The 23516-nt window shown below is 35.9% G+C and overlaps 1 protein-coding gene across 15 annotated transcripts in view; it reads right to left on the bottom strand.

The window, feature by feature from the left end:
* Fam135a (family with sequence similarity 135 member A) overlaps positions 1 to 23516 on the bottom strand; it is a 118420-nt gene that overhangs the window by 64408 nt on the left and 30496 nt on the right. For 13 of the 15 annotated variants that reach the window (XM_058578804.1, XM_058578808.1, XM_058578809.1 and 10 more), the window contains one exon: positions 13846 to 13925. The exons of the other annotated variants lie outside the window; for them this stretch is intronic. In XM_058578804.1, the coding sequence (XP_058434787.1) occupies positions 13846 to 13925 (80 nt within the window). The remainder of the gene's footprint in view (positions 1 to 13845; positions 13926 to 23516) is intronic. 15 annotated transcript variants of the gene reach the window in all.

The raw sequence follows: 23516 nt of genomic DNA, 5'->3' as shown, positions 1-23516 counted from the left end.
TCTGATCTCATAAAGCTTATATTCTAATGGGGAAGGGGAATAGAGAATTTTTTAAAAATCAGTAAATAATACAATATGAAAGTAATAACTACTATGGAGAAAAAAGAGAGAACAAAGAAGGATGAGTAAGACAGGCATTTTGAACAGAAAAGTCAGGCAATGTTTTCTTAAGAAAACATTGTTCAGCAGAGAACATAATAGATTCTTTCCCCTATTGCATGCTGCTCCTTCTTCAATCCTGCTGAAGAGGTTTATTCTCTGGAGAGGATAACACAGAAGCCTTCTGAACTCAAAGTCACCTGGCAAAACTCGGAGCACAATTATACGAGTATAGGCATATTATATGCTAAATGCAAATATTCCCAGATTTTTTTCCTCTACTGTGCTCCTAAAAAGCTGGTAGCTATATTCTTCTTCTCCAGTGAAAACTGATAGGAGATAGACAAGAGCGTTCTCTGATAATTTAAGAACTTTCAAGAACTTATCCTATATGCAACCAAACTAGCTAGCCTACCACAGTTTCATAAATGTTGACAGAAGAAATAAGACTCTTGGCCAAAAGACAGAAATATTTTATAATTCTTGAAAAGCAAGCAACATGAACTTTTTGTTTATTATCAGTTCACCTTATGCCCACTCCTGTAAGACCTAAGAGAATGACATGCAGGCAGACCAAGGTGGGTATTATGCATGCAATGGGTTTCTGGTCACAACTAAGGAACTCTAATTTTAGGAAACTTCTATCGTTTATAAGTAGTTAGAAGAAAACCTGTCTAAACTTTGCACCAGAGGTCAACAATATCATTATTTTTACTGGACAGTGAAAAGTTTACCCTATGCTGTAGAATAAAATACTATAATTTCCAAAGATGTGTGCTACAAAAGCTTACTTTTGTTATTCTGTATTACAGACTTTTTAGTATTTCTGCTTACAAAATGTAAGAAACATGGAAACGCTACAAAATTTTCAACAATGTACAAGGTAAAATTTTAGCTTAATAGTTTTTTTAAAAATTTTGTTTTTAGTTGTAGACGCACACAATACGGTGAGGATCAAACTCAGTGCCTCACACATGCTAAGCAAACATTTTACCACTGAGCCACAACCCCAGACCTTCTTAATAATTCTTGACAAGGGAACTTTGAACAACAATGAAAAATATAGACGGTGACATCAAAGATTATTTATCAAATGACTTGTCATCTCTCCAAAGTGAAGATCAAAAAGACAAGTCCCATGTATATTCTCAAAAATCAGTCCCCGTTTCAACTGAGGCCTATCAGACATTTGAAGAAAGACTGGATTAGGTGTGCCTTAAAAGATAGATATGTTGAAGTCTGTCATCTGATCGATCTCTGCTGCCACCTAAGGACAAATTAAAAACTTGAACAGATTCTTTTCAGTACTAGGATTGTTGGAGGGTGCCCTAATAAGATTGCTGTTTATTGCCTTACATCATCTTTTCATTGCCTTATAGGGTATCTTTTCTATTTTGTTATGCTGCTGAGAGTTGGAGGAAGGTAAGTTTTGATGTAATATCTTGGAAATCCAATACTTTATCATATTATAGCCTTGCTGGAAGCCCCTAATGTGGTGAACTCTACATTTTTGATATTACCAACGAACTTCCTCAAAGGGAATCTTAAAACCTTTTTGATATATAGAAGTATACTATAACCCAGAAACTGTTCAGCTTTCTTATTCTGGGAACCTATTATGGTTTAGATGTGAAGTGTCCCCCAAAAGCTCATGTGTGAGAAAATGCAAGAAGGTTTAGCAGAGAAACGATTGAGCAATAAGAATCTTGATCCAATCAGTGAATCAATCACCCTGATGGGATTAACTGAGTGGTGGATGAAGGTGGGTAGGGTGCGGCTAGAAGATGTAGGTCCCTGAGGGCATGCCTTTGTGTATTTTGTTTCTGGTGAGTGGAGCCCCCTTTTTTCTTCTGATCATCATGTGAGCCACTTCCCCCACGATGTATTGCCTTACCTTGAGCCCCAAGGAATGGAGCTAGCTGGCTATGGACTGAGACCTCTGAAACCATGAGCCCCCAGATAAACGTTTCCTCCTACGTCTTTTAGTCATAGCAATGAAAAAGCTGACTAAAACAGAGCCTTTTAAAAATAGCAGTAGTATTTCAGCTTTCTTACACAACTGGGTTTGTGCTTGCTATTTAGTTTTGCTACACTCAACCAGGTATTTCCTTGGGATACATTCATAACTGATAAAATTATAGAGAAAGCAAAAGGATTATTAACAAGAAAGGCAGGATGAGCATTCTAAAAGTCAGGAGGATTTGAAGATACTGGTAGTAAATTTCTTAAAGCGTTGAATCCCTAGGTATTCATTATTTTTTATAATTGTTATTATATAATTTCAAGATGTACAACACAGTTCACAATAAAAACTACTGTGTCATGCATTATTCTAAGTTAAACAGAGTGAATTCAACTAAATCAAACAAATTATCTTATGTGACCTCATCTAATTCTGCAAATTATACCTATATCAAGTGTTAAAAGAGGATAGAATGCTACACAAACAGAAATGAACTTTATGGAGTGAGAAGAGGCTGCTGACAATATAGTTTTTGAGTTGAAATGCTATGAAAGAGAGTAAAATAAAGATAAAAAGAACATTTCAGGAAGAAGGAAGAGAAATTTCCTCTCCCCAGTCCTGTTCTACCTCTGAGCTACATCACCAATCCATTAATTTTTGAGATGGGGTGTCCCTAAGTTGCACAGGCGGGGCTTGAACTTGCCAATATCTTACTTCAGCCTCACCCATAGCTAGGATTATAGGCGTGAGCCACTGTATCTGAAAAGAACACATATTTCTTGAAGGCAAGGTACATGTCTCACATATTTCTTACTTCATATACTATTATGAACATGATTAGCACTTACGTATGTATTGAAATTAGAATCCAACAGTGCAAAATATTATGAGGTTTCTCAAAAAACTAAAAATAGAACCGCATAAAGACCCAGAAATTCTACTTCTGGGTATTTATCCCAAAGAATTAGAAACAGGGTCAAGCCCAGCTCCCAGACCCACCCACACAGACCTGTGCGGAGCCCAGGTACACAGCGGGCTGGGTCCACCCGTTTCCCGGAGGGGAAGACACTTGCCAGAGCCTAGCCTCTGGTTGAGGATCACCCCTCTGACCAGTGGACTACCACAGGAGCCGAGATCCAGTCCAGACCGCCCATTCCAGCCCAAGCAGGTTCCAGGCTCTCAGTAGGCCCAGTTAACCCCTCCCCTGGCAGGGCAGATACTCTCCAGAGCCTAGCCCCTGGCGCAGGACTGCTCCTTCCAACCAGCAGACTACCACTAGGGGGTCAAGTCCAGCGGCCCAGATCTACCCACTCCAACTATGCAGGTACCAGATCCAGGATGCAGTAGCATCCATTGAAGGACAACAGCAGGGTCTGGAAGGCCAACATCAAGGTGAGGTACAGACAATCTGCATGGGTATTATAAGAACTTAGGGAAGAAACTGTAATATCTCAGATTCACACAGCAAGAAAGGAAGTCACATAGACAACATGAAAAAACAAGGGAGAAAAGTGCCCCAAACAAACCAGGATACTATAATAACAGAACCTACGGACAGTGAAGTTGATGAAATGTCAGAGAAGGAGTTCAGAAGGTTTGTAATTAAAATGATCTGTGAATTAAAGAATGACCTAAATGAGCAAATACAAGCAAAGATTGATGACTCCAACAATGAAACAAGAGATCGAATACAGGTAGCAAAAGATAACATCAAAAGAGAGAGAGAGACCCTGAAAAAAAAAAAAGTCATAAATCCTTGAAATGAAGGATACAATAAATCAAATAAAAAAACTCAATAGAAAGCATAACCAACAGACTAGATCACTTGGAAGAAAGAATGTCAGATAATGAAGACAAAGTAAACAATCTGGAAAATAAAGTTGATCACACAGTGAAGAAAGTTAGAAACCATGAATTATGAGACAGCATCAAAAGACCAATCTAAGAGTTATTGGGAAAGAGGAAGGCACAGAGTTTCAAACCAAAGGAATGCATAATCTCTTCAATGAGATAATATCAGAAAATTTCCCAAGCATAAAGAACAAATAGGAAAACTAAATACAAGTGGCTTACAGGACACCAAATGTACAAAATTACAACAGATCTACACCAAGGCACATTATAATGAAAATGCCTAGCATACAGAATAAGAATAGAATCTTAAAAGCTGCAAGAGAGAAGAATCAGATCACATATAGGGGGAGACCAACTCGTATCTCATCAGATTTTTCAATCCAGAGACCTCAAAGCCTGGAGATCATGGAACAACATATACCAAGCTCTAAAAGAAAATGGATGCCAACCAATAATATTATATCCACCAAAACAAAGTTTTAGATTTGATGATGAAATAAAAACCTTCCATGATAAATAAAAGTTAAAAGAATTTACAACTAGAAAGCCTGCACTACAGAACTAGAAGAGGAAATAAAAAACAATGATGAAATCAGCAGAGGGAGGGATTACACTTTTAAAGGAAAATCTAAGCAGAGGAGAAACCAAGTCACATTAAATACCAAAAATAAACAGAAATGGCTGGGAATATGAATCATGTCTCAATAACACCCCTGGATGTTAATGGCCTAAACTCAGGAGTCAAAAGACATAGACTAGCAGATTGGATTAAAAAAAAAAAAAGACCCAACAATATGCTGCCTCCAAGAGACTAATCTCACAGAAAAAGACATTCGTAGACTGAAGGTGAAGGGTTGGGAAAAATCATACCACTCACATGGACTGTGGAAGCAAGGAGGGGTTTCCTCAAAAAGGATAAAGAAGGACACTACATACTGCTCAAGGGAACCATACACCTACAAGACTTAACAATTATAAATATATATGCCCCAAACAATGGAGATGCTATGTTCATCAAACAAACTCTTCTCAAGTTCAAGAGTGAAACAGACCACAACCCAATTTTGGGTGACTTTAACACACCTCTTTCATCACTAGATAGGTCTTCCAAACAAAAGGTGAATAAAGAACTATAGAACTCAATAATACAATCAATAACTTAGACTTAACTGACATATGTAGAATATTCCAATATTCAACGAGAGAATATACTTTTTTCTCAGCAGCACATGGATTGATTCTTCTCTAAAAAGACCATATAATATGCCACAAAGCAACTCTTAGCAAACATAAAAAAGTAGAGATATTACCCTGCATTTATCAGATCATAATGGAATGAAATTAGAAATCAGTAATAAAATAAGAAATAAAATCCACTCCAACACCTGGAGACCAAAAAACATACTACTGAATCAACAATCGGTTACAGAAGACATCAAGGAGGAGATTAAAAAGTTTTTAGAGGTGAACAACACAAATACAACATATCGAAATCTCTGGGACACTATGAAAGCAGTTCTAAGAGGAAAGTTCATTGCATGGAGTTCATTCCTTTAAAAGAAGAAAAAGTCAACAAATAAATGACTTAACATTACATCTGAAAGCCCTAGAAAAAGAAAAACAAATCTACACCAAAAGCAGCAGAAGACACAAAATAATTAAAATCAGAGCTGAAATCAATGAAATTGAAAAAAAGAAACAATTGAAAAAACTGACAGAACAAAAAGTTGGTTCTTTGAAAACATAAATAAAATTGACAGACCCTTAGCCATGCTAACAAAGAAGGGAGAAAAATCAAATCACTAACATATGTGATGAAAAAGGAAATATCACAACAGACACTACAGAAATACAGAAGATAATTAGAAATGATTTTAAAAACCTGTACTCCAATAAAATAGAAAATATCGAAGGCATTGACAAATTTCTAGAGTCATATAATTTGCCCAAATTGAATCAGGATGATATACACAATTTAAACAGACCAATTTCAAGTGATGAAATAGCAGACACCATCAAAAGTCTACCAACCAAGATAAGAACCATATGATCATCTCAATAGACGCAGAAAAAGCATTTGACAAAATACAGCACCCCTTCATGTTCAAATCACTAGAAAAACTAGGGATTACAAGAACATATCTCAACATCATAAAAGCTATTTATGCTAAGCCCCAGGCCAACATCATTCTAAATGGAGAAAAAAAGTTTTTCATGCGTGTCTTTTAGCAGGTCTCCGAAGGTCTCTTCAATTAGTTGTTTTATTTTCCTTTATTTCTTAAATTATGAATGGGTATTTGATTTGTCATATTTTTAAAAATTAATTTTAAATCATTGTTTTAATTGTACACATTTATGGGGTACAGTGTGATAATTCAATAGATGTTTATAATACATAATAATCAAATCAGAATAATTAGTGTTGATAATCATGATTCTCTAGTTCTGTTGTACTTCTACATCGTTATTACCGAAGGGTCTTAGAAAAAACACCCAAATCTGTGTGTACTCAATTTATTGTTTTGAGTTTAAAACTCTCCTTTTTAAAAATATTTGATAGATGATAATCCTCCATGAAGTTAGGAACCATATTTGTCTTTATATTGCTTTAACTTAGGAATAAGTGCTATGTCTCACATATAACAGGTACTCATGTACTGAATAAATTACCTTTCATCTAACTTCTTAATTTAGTGCCCTACTTCCTTGTTCAAATAACTATTTTCATTTTGCCTATCAGTTATCTGCTAACCCAAACACTCAGAGCTACAATTTTAGAGACAGCATCATTGGAAGTCTATAAATACACCCATTTATATTTTATTTCTATCACTATCTTTCTGCATTTCCATTTTCCTTTGTTAAATAGTTAGCATTGGTATTTCTTGTTTATTTTGTGAACAAGGAAGCATTCATTCAAACATAATTAAGTCTAAAGATTAGTAACTAGGAGATATTAACATAAATAAGAACAATGCCTGTTTTCAGAGTTCCCAGTCTCGTTTGGATAGGAACATTCAAGCAAATAATTTCAGTACAATGTGTTAATCTCTTAACTGTCTATTTCAGAAAACCAAAGCAAATGACAATGTAATTATCATCATCTCTTTAAGCCAGTAAAAAGATAATGACAATGACAGAATGAAGCTCTTGAATCTGAGGAAAGCAAAATAGAGACTTATAATGCCAAAGATTAAAGTTTCATAATCCATGCAAAGTTTACTGAAACATAAAACCTTACAACTTGAGACAAAACTAATGGCTGTTTAGATTATTTGGTTACTGATAATGGTAATAGATTAGCGACATAATATGAATTGTATCCAGTTAACTATTTGTTTGCACTTTATTTCCATATTGTTCTTTAATGTGCTTGATATTTGATTGTTGTAGAATTACATTTCTGAGAAAAATTTCATAACATGGTAAGAGCAAAAAGAAGTATACAGAAAGTGTTATAATCACATAGCAGAGGAAACTTTTAGCTGCCTTAGGGGAGTTATTTGTGGTTTAAAAAAGAAGTAATAAGGAGGGGAGAGCCTATAAACTATATGAAGTAAGTTAGAACCCATCATATTTGAAAACTAGAAGTGGTTCCATAGAATCCACATGGAGAATCTTGGGAAATAAAATTACATAGGTATCCTAGAGTTAATCATGAAAAATCTTAAGAATTCAGTAGAACTATCCCAACATGTTAGTGGCTCTCAAAAGAGGGCCCTGAAGCCGGGCACAGTGGCACATGCCTGTAATCCCAGGAGCTCAGAAGGCTGATGCAGAAAGATTGTAAACCTCAGCAATTTCGTGAGACCCTGTCTCAAAAAACAAAAAGAATGCCCTCAAAAGTTGGTTCTTAGACAAAGTTCAAGGAGAAAATGGGGAAGAAAGATATGATTCTGTCTGCAGCAGTTCAAAATATTTGCACCTTTAGTACAGTGGCCAAATAACCATTGCTAAGACAAAGCAACAAGACAACCTTATTTGTTAGAATCCTCATATGAACTATGGATTTTGTTTGAGCCATTTAAGGCAGGGAAGCTGCTTTTCTGGGAACTCCTGGGTGAAATTCCCCAGTTGGAGAAAGACCAGAACATGCTGGCACCCTGCCTTAGCTCACAGCCCTAGGTTCAAAAGCAGCTGCCCAGAGATGGGCATAACCTGCCAAGCTCCATACAAATTGTTTTCCCCACTCTTATAATATTTTCCTGAATAAGCTCCTTCCTGAGTTCCTTTGGGTGTTCCACTATAAATAAAGCATTCATGGGCTTTTCTCTGTTATGATCAGATCTATCAGGTCCTCTTCCACTATATCAGAATTGCACGTCTAAATCAACAGTTTTCTCAATAACAAAATAACTAGGGCTGGGGATGTGGCTCAAGCGGTAGCATGCTGGCCTGGCATGCGCGGGGCGCTGGGTTCGATCCTCAGAACCACATACAAATAAAATAAAGATGTTGTGTCCACCGAAAACTAAAAAATATTAGAAATTTCTCTCTTTCTTAAAAAAAAATAACTAGACATTCCATGTCTTTTTAGAAACTTAAGATCATCCTTCTTTATGTTGGCTATTCATTTTGACTTAATGAACGTTTTCCCTCTATGCTCCCACAAAAATGCAAATGTTGTTTACTTCTTTTCAACCATTGGAGTCCTTTTATTTGGTACTGGGAATTGAACCCTGGGGCCCTCAACCACTGAGCCACATCCCCAGCCTGTTTTTGTATTTTGTTTATAGACAGGGTCTCACTGAGTTGCTCCGGGCCTTGTTAAGTTGCTGAGGTTGGCTTTGAACTTGTGATCCTCATGCCTCAGTCTCTTGAACCCCTGGGATTACAGGTGTGCAACACCACTTCCAGCCAACATTTGGAATCTTAATGAAGAGTTACAAACAGGATATGAAATAGGAAAAGTCTGAAAGGTGGGGAGATAGAAATTTTGAAAAAAAGAAGATTTCTTATATATTTATTAAAAATGAGGGGTCTCTCAGCATTGCTAAAATAGGACACAGAGCTTAAAATGTATTATTTTAAATTACAGAGATGGTCAGAGAAAGGAAGTAACATCTCTTTTAAAAGGTAGACGGTGAAGAAGAGAGGAAGTAGTATAAATAAGATAAACTGACTTTTCTCTCAATGAAGCCTATGAACAATGTCTATATAGAGGTAACCATCAGAACTAGAGAAATAGTTAAAAGTTATTGCATTTAGAGAATAAATTAGGGTTTTCTATAGCTTTCTAGATTAAGATATCTTTTAACCATTTGCCTATAATTAGACAAAAAAATATTTTCAGAAGATGGAAAAATTGAAAAGCGGACAAAAAAATACATTTAATTTTAAAACATAATTCATACTAGAAATGAGAAGTTATTCTTTGAACATTTTATGGAAACTGTACATATCATTTCAAACTGAATGAGCGTCTTACAACCAGCAATCCTTCTCTGTTGTCAAAGTCCATGAAAGCTTTCTTATTAATCAATTTCAAAAGCCCTATAAATTCTCATTGTCTTTCATAACTGTCATTTTAAATGATATCAGTTATTTCCTGATCCAAACCTCTCACTGTTATTAAAATCTCGTGTTGGAAATAATTTAAACCTATAGCAATAAGCTGTGAAACAGCATGTAATTCCTACTGCAACTCACAGATAGGAAAAAGAAGAAATAATATTGTTTTCCTAAGAGTTCCAGAAATATTTAGAAGGTAAAGGAACTATGATAAAATACATTATCTATGGAAAAACATTGAGATGAAAGTATAAATCAACGTTAGAAGAAAAATAGGATGGGTAATAAAAAGCAGAGAGAAAATCCAAGCACTCAGAAGAAAAAGAATTTTTAGAAAATAAGTAAAAGAAAATTGACACAAAGGATAAAAAAGAAACTATCCTACATAAAGATATTTGTTATCAAGGATGAGGCTAGAAATCAAAGTATTTAATAAAAGAAAGCTATGTACAGAAAATTTCTGAAGACAAAACACTTTTGAAAAGATACCTTTTCTTAACAAATTTGCTAATGGATCTAACCAATACTTGTGAGCCTCTTAGTATGATGCCACACTCCATCAACTACTTCCCTCTATGATTTTCATATTAATTTAATACTTGACATGATAAGGGATATTCTGGGTACACTGGCAGGGAATATCAGATTACTTTTCCATATTCAGATTACCTTACCATAGAGGCTTCCAGAGGTAAAATAAGACTGAAAATCTGTGGAATCTACATACACATAAAGATAAAGCAATCATGTTGAAAATGGTCTTGGCTGGTGAAAAATAGTATATCTCACAATTTGTTCAGGGTCACTATTTGTATAGCTCTGCAAATGACATTCTACTTTGTTATTGCTTGCTATCAGGAAAAACAAGATGTTCTAAATTGGGAGATTTAAAAGTAAAACAAGTCAACACAATTTGGAATAAAAAGATCTTGAAAAGTCACATTTGGTCTTATATTTCAGACAGGACAGAATAATTTTGTTATTTTGACAAAGAATGAGGAAAATGTTCAAAAGAGATCCTCTCTCTATATATTTTTTTCTTGTCCATAATCTAGTTACTGTGTTACTATTTTGACTGCTGTAACTTAAATAAAAACCATGTAATCTCTTAAAATTTTCTGGTATAACGCTATTAAGAACAAACCTACAGTTAATGTTTCTACATATATGCTAAAACTGTACCTTACTAAGGTTATTTTCTTAAACCAGAATTTCTTTTATAGACTGCTGTTTTCCATAAACTATTTTTTAAAAATATTTTCTTTCCACATATTAGTAAACTAACAGGTCATCCATATTTCACAGTCATGGTTGCTATTAAGTCATTTGATAATTTATTTATAATGCCCTTCCTTACTTTCAAATCACCAATCAAAAAGCAGAGCTAGAGAAAATGTTTCCATAAAGTTTAGGTCAGGATAACTTGTCAAGAAAAGAGAAAACATAACATTATCATGAAGTAAATATGTTAAGTATTTACTTCATATTCTTCATTACTTCATATTTGTTTTTCATATTCAACCAAACTAAATACTGATATTGTTAATTCTATCTTCTACACCAACCTAAATATCTGACAAGATTTAACTTTCAAATGTTAGATTTTTCCCCCTGTCATTAATAATATGGTTATTAATTCTAACATCCACATCTTTCTTGAAGTTACTATGCGTAATACCATGCCTAGTTAAAATTTCTAGTCCTCTGAGTTAGTCATTTAGAGTCTGAGAAAAATAAGGTAAAAATAATTCTATGAATAAAACAGGCACTAAATGATAAAACTAACAATTAAATGTTTCAATTGTATTATGGTTCATATACGGAATGTCCCCAAATTCTCATGTGGAAAGCATGGTCCTCAAGGCAGCAAGGTTCAGAGGTGGGGCTTTACTGATTGGATCATGAGGGCTATGAACTCATCAGCGATTAATCCATCAAACAGATATAATGGATTAATCCACTGATTGCTGAATGAACTACTGAAAGGTAGTGAATTACTGGGGTATGCCGTGGGATGATTTATTTTCTCTCAAGCATCAACTCCCTGTTGTTGCATAGCTGCCATGAACTAAGCAGCTTTCCTCTGCCATGCCGTTCCATCATGATATTTCTTCCTTGGAGCCAATCCACTACAATTGAATCCTTTGAAACCATGAGTCAAAATAAATCTTTCCTACACTAAATTGTTCAGTCTTATGTCTTATTCTCTTAAATAGAAGTTTTTCTCATTTAACTAAATAATTGCACACCAAACATTACAAAAGCAATATTATTATTTTTTTTTCATTTTTTGGGGGGATTCATGAAAGTGAACCAAAATACAATAATATTAACTTTAGTATATATTATTAATTCAATTCAAAAAATCTCTCAGGTCCTCACATGAGAAAACCTTCAGTTGTTTGGAATTAATATTCACAGGTTTGACTTTATTTCTCTCGAAACTTCATGATAATAAAGAAGAAACTGATTCTAGATAGGAAATTCATTACTTAAGAGTAATTAACCTGGGTGACGGATGTAGCTCAGTGGCAGGATGCTCACATGATATGCATGAGACCCTGGGTTCAATTACTCCACAAAAAAAGTAGTTAGCCTACTTATCCTTCTTGACATCTATGTCATATACCTTTCCATCTTGAAAAATATCTCAAAACTAAGTCAGAGATTTCTATTTTTTTCAATCGGCAATTTCATGAGATAATAATGGAGCAAAAAATTCCATCTACTAGATTTAAAAAAGTTCTAAGTAGAGTGCCAAATCTGTATTTTGTAGTATCAGTTATTCCCTTTGTGTTTCTTGAAAGTAGACTTACCAAAGAAGGCCTGTTATGACAATAAGATATAACACTAAGATATATGCCAAGCTGGGTATGGTGGCTCATGCCTGTAATCCCAGCAGCTCAGGAGGCTGAGACAGGAGGATAGCAAGTTCAAAGCCAACCTCAGCAAAAGAGAGGTGCTAAGCAACTGAGTGAGACCATGTGTCTAAATAAAATACAAAATAGGGCCAGGGATATGGCTCAGTGGTTGAATAGCCAAGTTAAACTCCAGGAACCCCCCCTTCCCCCATAAAATATACATATATACATATATATAAAATGTATATATATGCGTCAAGGCAAGATGAACACCCCCGTCCTTTCAGAGAACAAGTTATCTCTCTTATATTTTTTTGACTATAAGTAACAGACTTCCCTGAGCATTTTGATAGTCTTCAGAAAGAATCAACTCTCCATAATGTCCAGTTTATCAAAATTTAACATTTCCTAGCAGTTTAATATTCACAGAATGATTAAAAACAAACATCCTAAACAGTTCAAATTCCCAGCAAACATTAAGTTTCAAAGATTGATTGAATCATGCTCAGACTAGATTTAATGTTAGGTGTGTATTATTTTTATAATGCTTTGAAAGCTAGTAATATCAGATTTACAACTGATATAGCAACTCTGTACAATGTTTCATTAACCATTCCTAAATATATGGAATAAAACAGAACGCAGCTTTAGTGTCCCTTATCTAAAATGCTTGGGAACAAAAATGTTTTCGGATTTCTAATTTTTTAAGATTGTAGAATATATGCATATACATAATAAGATACCTTGGGGATAAGACCCAAATAAAAACACAAAATTCACTTGTACTTCATATACATCTTATACATATAGCCAGAATGTAATTTTACACAATATATTTAGAGCACCTCCATTTTGACTGCAACCTGTCACTTGAGGTCAAGCGTGGAACTATCTGCTTGTGGTGTCCTATTGGTGCTCAAAATGTTTCATATTGTAGAGCACTTTTGATTTTGTTTTTTGGATTAGGGAAGCTCAACCTATATGCTGCACTCGGGAACTTAAAAATAGCCACAGATTATGTGAAGGTCATTAGTTTTAGCTTAAACACTTAAATACTAAAGTCTCTCCAAAGAAGTAAATAAATAAGAACTGTAATAACTTGTTTATTCTGTATTTTCCTACATTGCCTTTTCGCTCTGTTTTCTAATTAGATTTGCTAGCCCAGGGAAAAACTTGTTTAACACAATGTTGTCAAAATGCATATTATCAAATTTAATCATAAAATACATTTATGAATTTAGGTCAAATTACATGTGCATATTCACTTATGTTTTAAAATTCCATCTCACATGATATATTGATCCTATTATTATTACGTTTTCATTCAGCTTTTGTAAACATTCTTCTATGCATTCGTGGTAAGAAATCCAAAACACATGATAACAAATCTATTCTACTGAGTTCCTAAATATATTTCTTACGAGGAATATTGTAATGATGTTTGGTATCTTATATTTATAATGAAAAAAAAAAAAACAGGAATGTTTAAGAAAAGTTATTGACCATTATAATATTACTCCAGACTTGTTTTTAACTTGAAAATATTCCTTGGCTTACCTGTTGCTTGCAATAAACTGGCTTCTACTCTGTGGGGAATTCTTGGTGGAATTTTCATATATGCACGAATCTGGTAAAAACTAAAGAAAAACGAGGAAGTGATTTTAAAACAGATTTTAAAATATGCTGTGCTTCAACATCTACATATGTGTTAAAATAACAAAGTTAATCTAATACACCTGTAATCCATGCGGCTCTGGAGACTAAGGCGGAAGGATTGCAAGTTCAAAGCCAGCCTCAGCAACAGCAAGGGACTAAGCAACTCAGGGAGACCCTGTCTCTAAATAAAAAATTAAAAATAGGGCTAGGGATGTGGCTCAGTGGTTGAGTGCCCCTGAGTTCAATCCCAAATGTGAAATGTGAGATAATTAAGAACAAAAATCAAGTGAGCTAGAGGCCTGGAATCAAAGGAAAGTAAAAATTTCTAGGAATTTTTCAACATCCATGTTAAGCGAAGGAACCTTTGTACACCATTGGTGAGAATGTAAATTGGTATGAATTTAAATTTCTTTGGATACATACCCAGAGTGGGACTGCAAGATCATATGTAGTTCCATTGTGAGGCATCTCCATATGGTTTTCCACAATGGCTTACTAATTTACCTTTCCGCCAATGGTGCACAAAGGTCCCTCTATTCCATATGCTCAGCAGTACCTGGTATATTGTTGTTGTTGTTCTTTTTGATAATAGCCACTCTGTTGCAGGTCATGGTGGTTTGCGTGCATGCGCGCACGTCTGTGTATGTGTATGTGTGTGTGTGTGTGTTTGGTTCCATATGAATTTTAGAATTATGTTTTCTATTTCTGTGAAAAATGACATTGGATAAATGTAGATACTCAAGTCCCTTATATAACATGGTGCAGTATTTGCATATAACTGATACATTATATCTTCGCATACACTTTGAATCATCTCTAGAGCACACGCACGCACACACACAAATGACTAATTATTGAAGACCTACCTATGTGATAGACAGTGGGTTAGGTACTAAAAATACAGGGGAAAAAAAAAAAACAAAAAAGCAAAACGCTAAAAGTAAATACATTATTTTAAATGAAGTTTACTTTTCACTTCGCATTTATGAGAGCAATCTATTATTGTAAATATATGTTTTATGAAAAGCAGTGATATTTTAAAGGCATAAACATTTAAAATGAACATAATGTTAAAATGTGCATGTTAATAAATTTTTAGAAAAAAATATCAAGTAGAAAAATCAAATTTAAAAATAAAAGGATAAAATACTTCTATTTTAAGGGCTGTTAGGGTAGGTTATTCAGAACAACCTCTTGCTAAAGACAACTAAATTTATAATGTAAACTATAAGAATATATCTTATAAAATTACTGAAGAACTGACAAGATAGTATGGGCATTACCAATCCAAATTTACAGGAAGAAAAAATAGCAATGAGGTGGGCAAAGCAATGAAGCAGTTTTTGTTCTGAGAGCATTTGCTGATATATTTCAGAGATCTTAATCTTGATTTTTAAAACCTAGATAATATTCTCAAAATATAAACAATTTAAAAATAGAAAACAACAAAAACACCAAAAAAGAAAAAAAAAAGGATAGTATGAATAAACAGCTTACATAAAAAAGAATGCAAATCATTCTCAAATATATGGATGTTCAACTTCTAATTTATAATTAAAAATGAAAAAAACTATAACAGGATATCCTTTCTCACCTATCAGACTGACTAAAATTCAACAGTTGGCAAAACATTCTGCTGGAAAGGGTGTTGGCAAATAGGGAATTCTCCTACACTCCTGTTGGGAATGCAAAATGGTGCAATCCCATAAATACAGTACTTTGACAAAAGGAGTAAAAGCACATAGACAGCCTTTAATTTAGCAAACCACTTTTAAGACCATATCCCAAAAATACTATGGCAAAAATTATTAAATGATGTATGAAGAAGGCTATATTCATTGTATCATTAATTGTAATAGCAAAATAATAAAACAAAAAACAAAACATTCATCAATATAAGAATTATGAATAAACAAGGGTACAACTCTACAATGATGCAACCATGCAAACATAATAAGGACTGGAAGTATCAGTTTATCCAAAGGAGTGACTTCTAAGATAATTTTAGCGAAGTACAGAAAGTACGTATACTATGTACTTATGCTGTAGGGTATAACTATTATTTGCTTATATTTTCAAAAGAAAATAAATGAAAGAATATAACAAAAAATTGTTGAGAGCCACAGCCGAAAGGGCCCCAGAAAACTTCCAGCTGCCTGCAAACTTCCAGCTGCCAGCAAACTTCCAGCTGCCAGCTGATGATTGGCTCACAGCGGCCCCAGCAAACTTCTAGCTGCCAACTGATTGGCTCCTCTGCGGTGATGCTCATTGGGTGGTTTCCCTGCCCTTTCAGACCACGGAGCTGCTCATTGGGGGACTTTTTTTGGCTCCGCCCACACGACCCAGCCAATCGGTCTCAAGAGCAAGAGGAGTGGGGGAGGTTGAGAGGCTTGTGGGAAGCCGGTGGTGGCAGATGGGCTCTGAAGGTTTTCCTGAAGAGCTGTGTGGTGCGGTGTGTGTGTTCTAAAAATAAAGTTCATTTCTTTTGACAAGTGGCTCCTGAATTGTGCCCAGCCAGACTGCGGTATTTGGTGGGCCGCATGGGGAATGACTGAGGGTGAGTGATAAGGTAAACTGCTCGCCCCTGAGGGCAGGGCGAGAGGATGGGTAGCCATTTTAAGATTCTTCTTTTGTTTTGTTTTGCTTTTGCTTTAAGTTGCCTGTCCCTGGAAATGAGTGAGAAGGAAGAAAAACCGCTCACATCTGAGGAAAAACTATTTGCGTCTGAGGAACAGATAGGGAGAAAGGACAGATGGACATTTCAGGAGGATAGAAAGGCTGATATAATGATTTTGTGTTGTTCCATTTTTGTTTCATTCTGTCTCGGTTTTGTTTGGTGTTATCTTGTTGGGTTGTATTATAGTAGAAATATGGGATCAGAAATTAGTAAAAAAACAAACCAAAAGAGTGTTAAGTAAATTGTTAGAGGAAGGAGGCATCCCAGTAAAATCAAGAGCAGTCAGGGCATACGTTGATACAATACAAAAATGTAGCCCATGGCTTTTTAAGGAGGAGTTGTTAAATATATCACAATGGAACCATCATGGTAAAGATTTAAAAAGAATAGAAAAGAAAAGCCCAGGGACTCTGCCAGTTGGCACATTGCCATTGTGGACGTTCGTATCTTGTTTGCTTAGTCCAAAGCCTTCAGTTCAGACAATGGTAGAGGAAGGAGAAGACATATTCATTCAAGTAAAAGAGAAGGTCTCTCAAGTTAGTCAGAGGAAAAGATTCAAGTAAAAGAGAAGGTCTCTCGAGTTAGTCAGACAGAGGAAGAAAGTTTAGAGCAGAAAAAGCCATCAGGGGAAAAGTTACAACAGGAGACTGCTACTAACACCTTTCTATCACCAGAGGGCGTAAGTGTCCAACCAACAGCGCCACCTCCAGATGCTGGGAGGCTCCCAACCCCCGCAGTTGATAGTTGGGATCCTGAGACAGGATCTCAAATATTAACATGCCCTGTATTTGAGCAGGCAGGAGGACAGCGAATTCACCATGCTTTAAATTTCAAAAAAGTGAAGCACCTAAAAGAGGCTGTAACAACCTACGGTCCTCAAGCACCCTTCACTGTAAGCATGGTCGAATCCATTACCAACTTGAACATGACGCCAGCAGACTGGGCTAATATGTGTAAAGCTGTGCTAAATGGAGGACAATACCTGTTATGGAAGGTTGCCAATGAGGAATTTTGCAAGGAGTCGGCTAGGTGAAATGCAGAAGCTGGTTATCCTCAGAGAAATCTAGATATGTTGTTAGGAAAGGGACCTTATGAGGATCAACAGCAACAAATTGCATATGATCCTGGCGTATACATACAAATTGCTGTAGTTGCAGTTAGGGCATGGAAGACTTTACAAGGACATGGAGGTTTACAAGGTCAATTATCTAAGGTAATACAAGGAGCTAATGAACCTTACGCTGAATTTGTAGATAGGCTTATTCAAACAGCTACCAGAGTTTTTGGGAATACATAACAAGCAATGCAATTAATAAAACAACTGGCTTATGAGCAAGCGAATCGTTGGTGCAGAGAAGTCATTAGACCATGGAAACATGAAGATTTAAACACATATATTAAATTATGTAGAGACATTAATGAACAAGGGCAAGTTGTGGCAGCTGCAATACAACAGGTTTTAGATGCCAGGCCAAAAACATGCTATAATTGTGAACAAACAGGACATTTAAAAAGGAATTGCCCCATAGGAGGAGGGTTTAACAAAACTAGGTATCAAAGGAGTAGAATACCAGATATTTGACCACGATGCCGTAGAGGGAGACATTGGGCTAATGAATGCTGTTCTCAAACCACCATAGAGGGTACTCCATTATCAAAAAACGAACAAGGACCAGGTGTCTATCCACGATATCATGGAGAAAGGCATCGGGCTCCATTGCCAAAAAATGGACAGGGGGGCCCAGTGCTCCAGGGCCCAAGACCACAAATATACGGAGCACTGAAGGAACCCAGCAATACCATCAGGGTAGTGCCCAGGACACATTGTCCCTCACTAGACAAACCAGAGGAAGCACAGGATTGGACATCTGCGCCTCCGCCAGAACAGTACTGACTCCAGAGATGGGAGTTAAATTATTCCCACAGGGGTAAAAGGACCTCTTCCCAAAGGAACAGTAGGCTTATTATTGGGATGCAGTTCTTCTACTCTAAAAGGACTTATGATAAGTCCTGGGGTAATTGATCCCAATTATGAAAGTGAAATAAAAATCATAGCCAGTTCTCCAAAGGGTATATCAGTAATTTCACCAGGAGATAGACTAGCACAGTTACTAATAATACCCAGCCTACTTGATAAATTTTCCAGTTGTACTGTAAAAAGAGGTTCCAAGGGATTAGGCTCCACAGGTGTAGATTGGGCTATGCTTTCTTTAAACTTAGATTCTCGCTCCATGCTAAAACTAAATATTCAAGGACATGAATTTAATGGACTACTGGATACAGGTGCAGACCTTAGCATCATCTCTCGTCAAGAATGGCCAAAACATTGGCCATTACAACAAGCCACTCAAACGCTTCGAGGCCTAGGAGTGGCGACTAATCCCCATAGAAGTGCAATGGTATTAGATTGGAAGGATCCTGAAGGATGTGAAGGAACTATACAACCATATGTATTGGAAATTTATGGGGATGAGATGTCCTAGATCAATTAGATTTGACATTAACAAATAACATCAATCAAAATGCACCCAGTATTATGGCTAGACAAGGTTTTAGGAAAGGAAAAATATTAGAAAAACAAGAACAAGGTATAGCAGCACCAATACAAATAGATCAAGGAACAGACGGACATGGATTGGATTTTCAGAAGGGGCCACTGAGACAATAAAAATTACTTGGAAATCAGAAAGACCAGTATGGGTTCCTCAGTGGCCCCTGACTAAAGAAAAGATACAAGCAGCCCATGACCTGGTCAAACAACAATTAGTGGAAGGACATATACAACCTTCTGTATCTCCCCATAATACTCCCATTTTTGTCATCAAAAAGAAATCTGGTAAATGGAGATTATTGCAAGATTTAAGAGCCATTAATAATGAGATGGTTATTATGGGACCTGCTCAATCGGGGATTCCTCAGTTGTCTGCTTTGCCAAAAACCTGGTATGTTTTAGTTATAGATATTAAAGATTGGTTTTTTTTTTTCAATTCCAATTGATCCTGAGGATAGTCCACGTTTTGCATTTACTATCCCTGCACTGAATCATGAAGGTCCCGATCAGAGATATGAATGGAAAGTACTCCCTCAAGGGATGGCTAACAGCCCAACTATGTGTCCAATTTATGTTAACAAAGTAATCCAGCCACTTAGAAATCAAAATCCTGAACTACAAATATTTCACTATATGGATGATGTATTATTAGCACACAAAGATAAAAACACATTGCTAGAATGTTATGCCACACTTACAAACTTATTAAAAAATTATAATCTAGAGATAGCAATAGATAAAGTACAATTAAATTTTCCAATTAATTATTTAGGAGTTCTATTATCCTCAACCATGGTCCGTCCACCAAAAATTCAAATTCGAGTAGATCAACTCAAATCACTTAATGACTTCCAAAAGTTATTAGGAGACTCAAATTGGATAAGGCCTTATCTAGGTATACCAACAGGAGAGTTGGGACCTTTATTTGATATCCTAAAAGGTCTATCAGATCCAAATTCACACCGAATGTTAACGCCTGAAGCAAGAAAGAATTAAAAATCATTGAAACATATATGGAAAATATGCATTTGGACAGAATTGATAGAAGTTTGCCTTTATTATTTATTGTACTACCAACAAAAAATATTCCTACAGGAGTATTTTGGCAAGAAGGTCCATTATTATGGATACATTTATCTTATTCTCCTAATACTATTCTTACTAGGTATCCTGAGGCTGTAGGACAATTAATACTCAAAGGAATAAAAGCAGCAAAGGGAGTGTTTGGAATTTCTCCCAATAAAATTATTACTCTATATACTATGGATCAAATTAATGAGTTAGCTAATGAGTTAAATACTTGGGCAATAATCATGTGCAAATCTAATGTTTCATTTGATAACCACTTACCATCTAATCCTTTATTGTCTTTTTGGTCATTGCATCCTGTAATTTTTCCAAAAATGACAAGAAAAACACCTATCTTGAATGCTCCAAATATATTCACTGATGGGTCAAATAATGGTACAGCAGCAATAGTTACACCTGATCAAACTTTTACATTTTTAGTACCCAAACAATCAGCTCAAAAGGTAGAGCTTAATGCAGTATTACAAGCTTTTGTGATGTTTAAAGATTCTATATTTAATTTATTTTCTGATAGTCAGTATATAGTTAATGCTATAGTATCCCTTGAAGATGCTGGTAGGATTTCCCCTTCCTCTACTGTTTTCACTTTGCTTTCCAGTATACAAAGTCTAATCTGGGACAGAAAAGATCCATTCTTTATAGGACATATCAGGGCACATACAGGATTGCCTGGAGCCCTTAGTTTGGGCAATGATTTAGCAGATAAAACTACACATGACATACATTAGAAGAAGCTACAAATTTTCATAAAAAGTTCCATGTCAATGCTAATACTTTACAAAAGCATTTTAAAATAACTAAGGAACAAGCTAGACAAATAATAAAACAATGTCAAAACTGTGTGACCTTTTTACCACAAGTTAATCTTGGAGTCAATCCTAGAGGACTGATACCTAACCATATTTGGCAGATGGACGTCACACACTTGCCAGAATTTGGAAAATTAAAATATTTGCATGTTACAGTTGATACTTCTTCCGGATTTTTGATGGGCTCCCTTCATGCCGGAGAAAAAACTAAAGATATTATAGCTCATTGCTTACACAATTTTGCCATTGTGGGCGTTCCAAAACAGTTAAAAACAGATAATGCCCCTGGTTATACTTCTACCTCTTTTAAACAATTTTGCTCAACATTTGGCATTACTCATATAACAGGAATACCATACAATCCACAGGGACAAGGCATAGTTGAAAGAGCTATCAAACTATTAAAACGTACTTATTAAAGCAAAAAGAGGGAACTGGAAAGGGGTATATATCCCCCAAAGATAAACTTAAAATAACACTTTTTACTCTAAACTTTTTAAATTTGGATTCATCAGGGCTTAGTGCTGCGGAAAGGCGTATGTGTCCAAAAGATGTACATAAGCCCAAGGTACTTTGGAAGGATATTCTAACAGGACAATGGAAAGATCCTGACCCAGTAATTGTCTGGAGTCGGCGGTCTGTTTGTGTGTTTCCACAGGGAGAACAGCAGCTGATTTGGATTCCAGAAAGATTAACTAAAGCAATTTCTACAGACCAAAAAGAAGATGATTTGGCTCAAATCCATAACAACTGATATCCAAAACTCCAGTTTGGCTATTCTTACATTTGCGACAGAACCAGGATGCTTTTTTCAATATCTATTTTATTATTACCCTTTCCCACATCATGAAGTTCTATTTTGTTTTTTGAGCTCATACAGACCTAGGTTAATGTTTTGCTGATCAGTTCTATTTTTTGACTATAGAGTTTTTAAACATTGCACCTGTAAAAAGTTATAAGGCCTTTACTATTATGTTATGTGTTGTATGTATTATGTGTGCACACTTGTGTTTTGTGTTGTATGTTTGTATGTACGTATGTCCATATATCATATATGATGAGTGCTCATGAAAAAATGGATCCAAATTTTTTTTTATTCATGTGATTTAAATGGTTTAATTTAATTTGGGTAAACAGCTGTTGAAGATTGTTTTAATATGTGAACAAAAAAGGAGGTTAACAGATCTGTTTGTTTACTTTCACCTTTCCTTTTCATTATATTTAATAATTCTGTTCAAGATAATGTAAATTGTTAAGAAAATTGTTTTCTTTTAGTGCCTTCTGGAATGTTACATAATTTTTTCTTTAGCCATTATTGCCAGAATTCCTATCTTCATCCCAGTGCCGGTGAAGACAAAGATAAAACCAATCTACAGCTTCTGCAAGAGCCATCACTGAACTGCTTACAGAACTTGCCTGGACTATGCATCACTTGTATGCATTGTGAACTCACTTGTATGCATTGTGAACTATCTGTTGGTGAGGCAACTTGTGGTAGTATTGGGGTATTTTTGCTGATGGTGTCATCAGTGGTACAATTTTTCCAAAAGGAGCCGTCAATTGGCTTGGTGTATCCTCCTCCCTTCTGCTTGTGATGGTCATTCAGCTAACATTTGGGGGCGAACAGAGGTGAGGCAAATAACCTCACCCTCCCGCTGGTACAAAGACCTACCCACAGGTGTGGCTGTATGCTGGACCGGTAGTCAATGACGGGTAAGATCCAATTGCAATGGTACCAACCTAAGACAGGAGGCTGACGCCTTGAGGTCAGCTCATCCGACGACGGGTAAGAACCATATGTAGTACTGGACAACCTAAGGCAGGCACGGTCCCTAAGCCACATGCTTGTTGTTTAAACAGAGAGGGGGAGATGTTGAGAGCCACAGACGAAGGGGCCCCAGCAAACTTCCAGCTGCCAGCAAACTTCTAGCTGCCAGCTGATGATTGGCTCCTCTGCGGTGATGCTCATTGGGTGGTTTCCCCGCCCTTTCAGACCACGGAGCTGCTCATTGGGGGACTTTTTTTGGCTCCGCCCACGCAACCCAGCCAATCGGTCTCAAGAGCAGGAGGAGTGGGGGAGGTTGAGAGGATTGCGGGAAGCCGGTGGTGGCAGGTGGGCTCTGAAGGTTTTCCTGAAGAGCTGTGTGGTGCAGTGTGTGTGTTCTAAAAATAAAGTTCGTTTCTTTTGACAAGTGGCTCCTGAATTGTGCCCAGCCAATTTTAGCGAAGTACAGAAAGTACGTATACTATGTACTTATGCTGTAGGGTATAACTATTATTTGCTTATATTTTCAAAAGAAAATAGATGAAAGAATATAACAAAAAATAATAAAAATGAAATGGCTACCTATGGAGAAATAGGAAGGACAGGGATGAAAAGAATATCTCAATATACTGGACTTAAAATGTTTTGATTTGGAATCATAAAGATTACAAAATAAAATTA

This window comes from Marmota monax, unplaced genomic scaffold (genome assembly GCF_021218885.2).
Source record: "Marmota monax isolate L192 unplaced genomic scaffold, Marmota_monax_Labrador192_F-V1.1 WCK01_AAM20220418_F8-fsc00091, whole genome shotgun sequence".
NCBI lineage: Eukaryota > Metazoa > Chordata > Mammalia > Rodentia > Sciuridae > Marmota > Marmota monax.
Note: the sequence above shows the minus strand (reverse complement) of the source record. Positions and strands in the feature narration are given on the sequence as shown.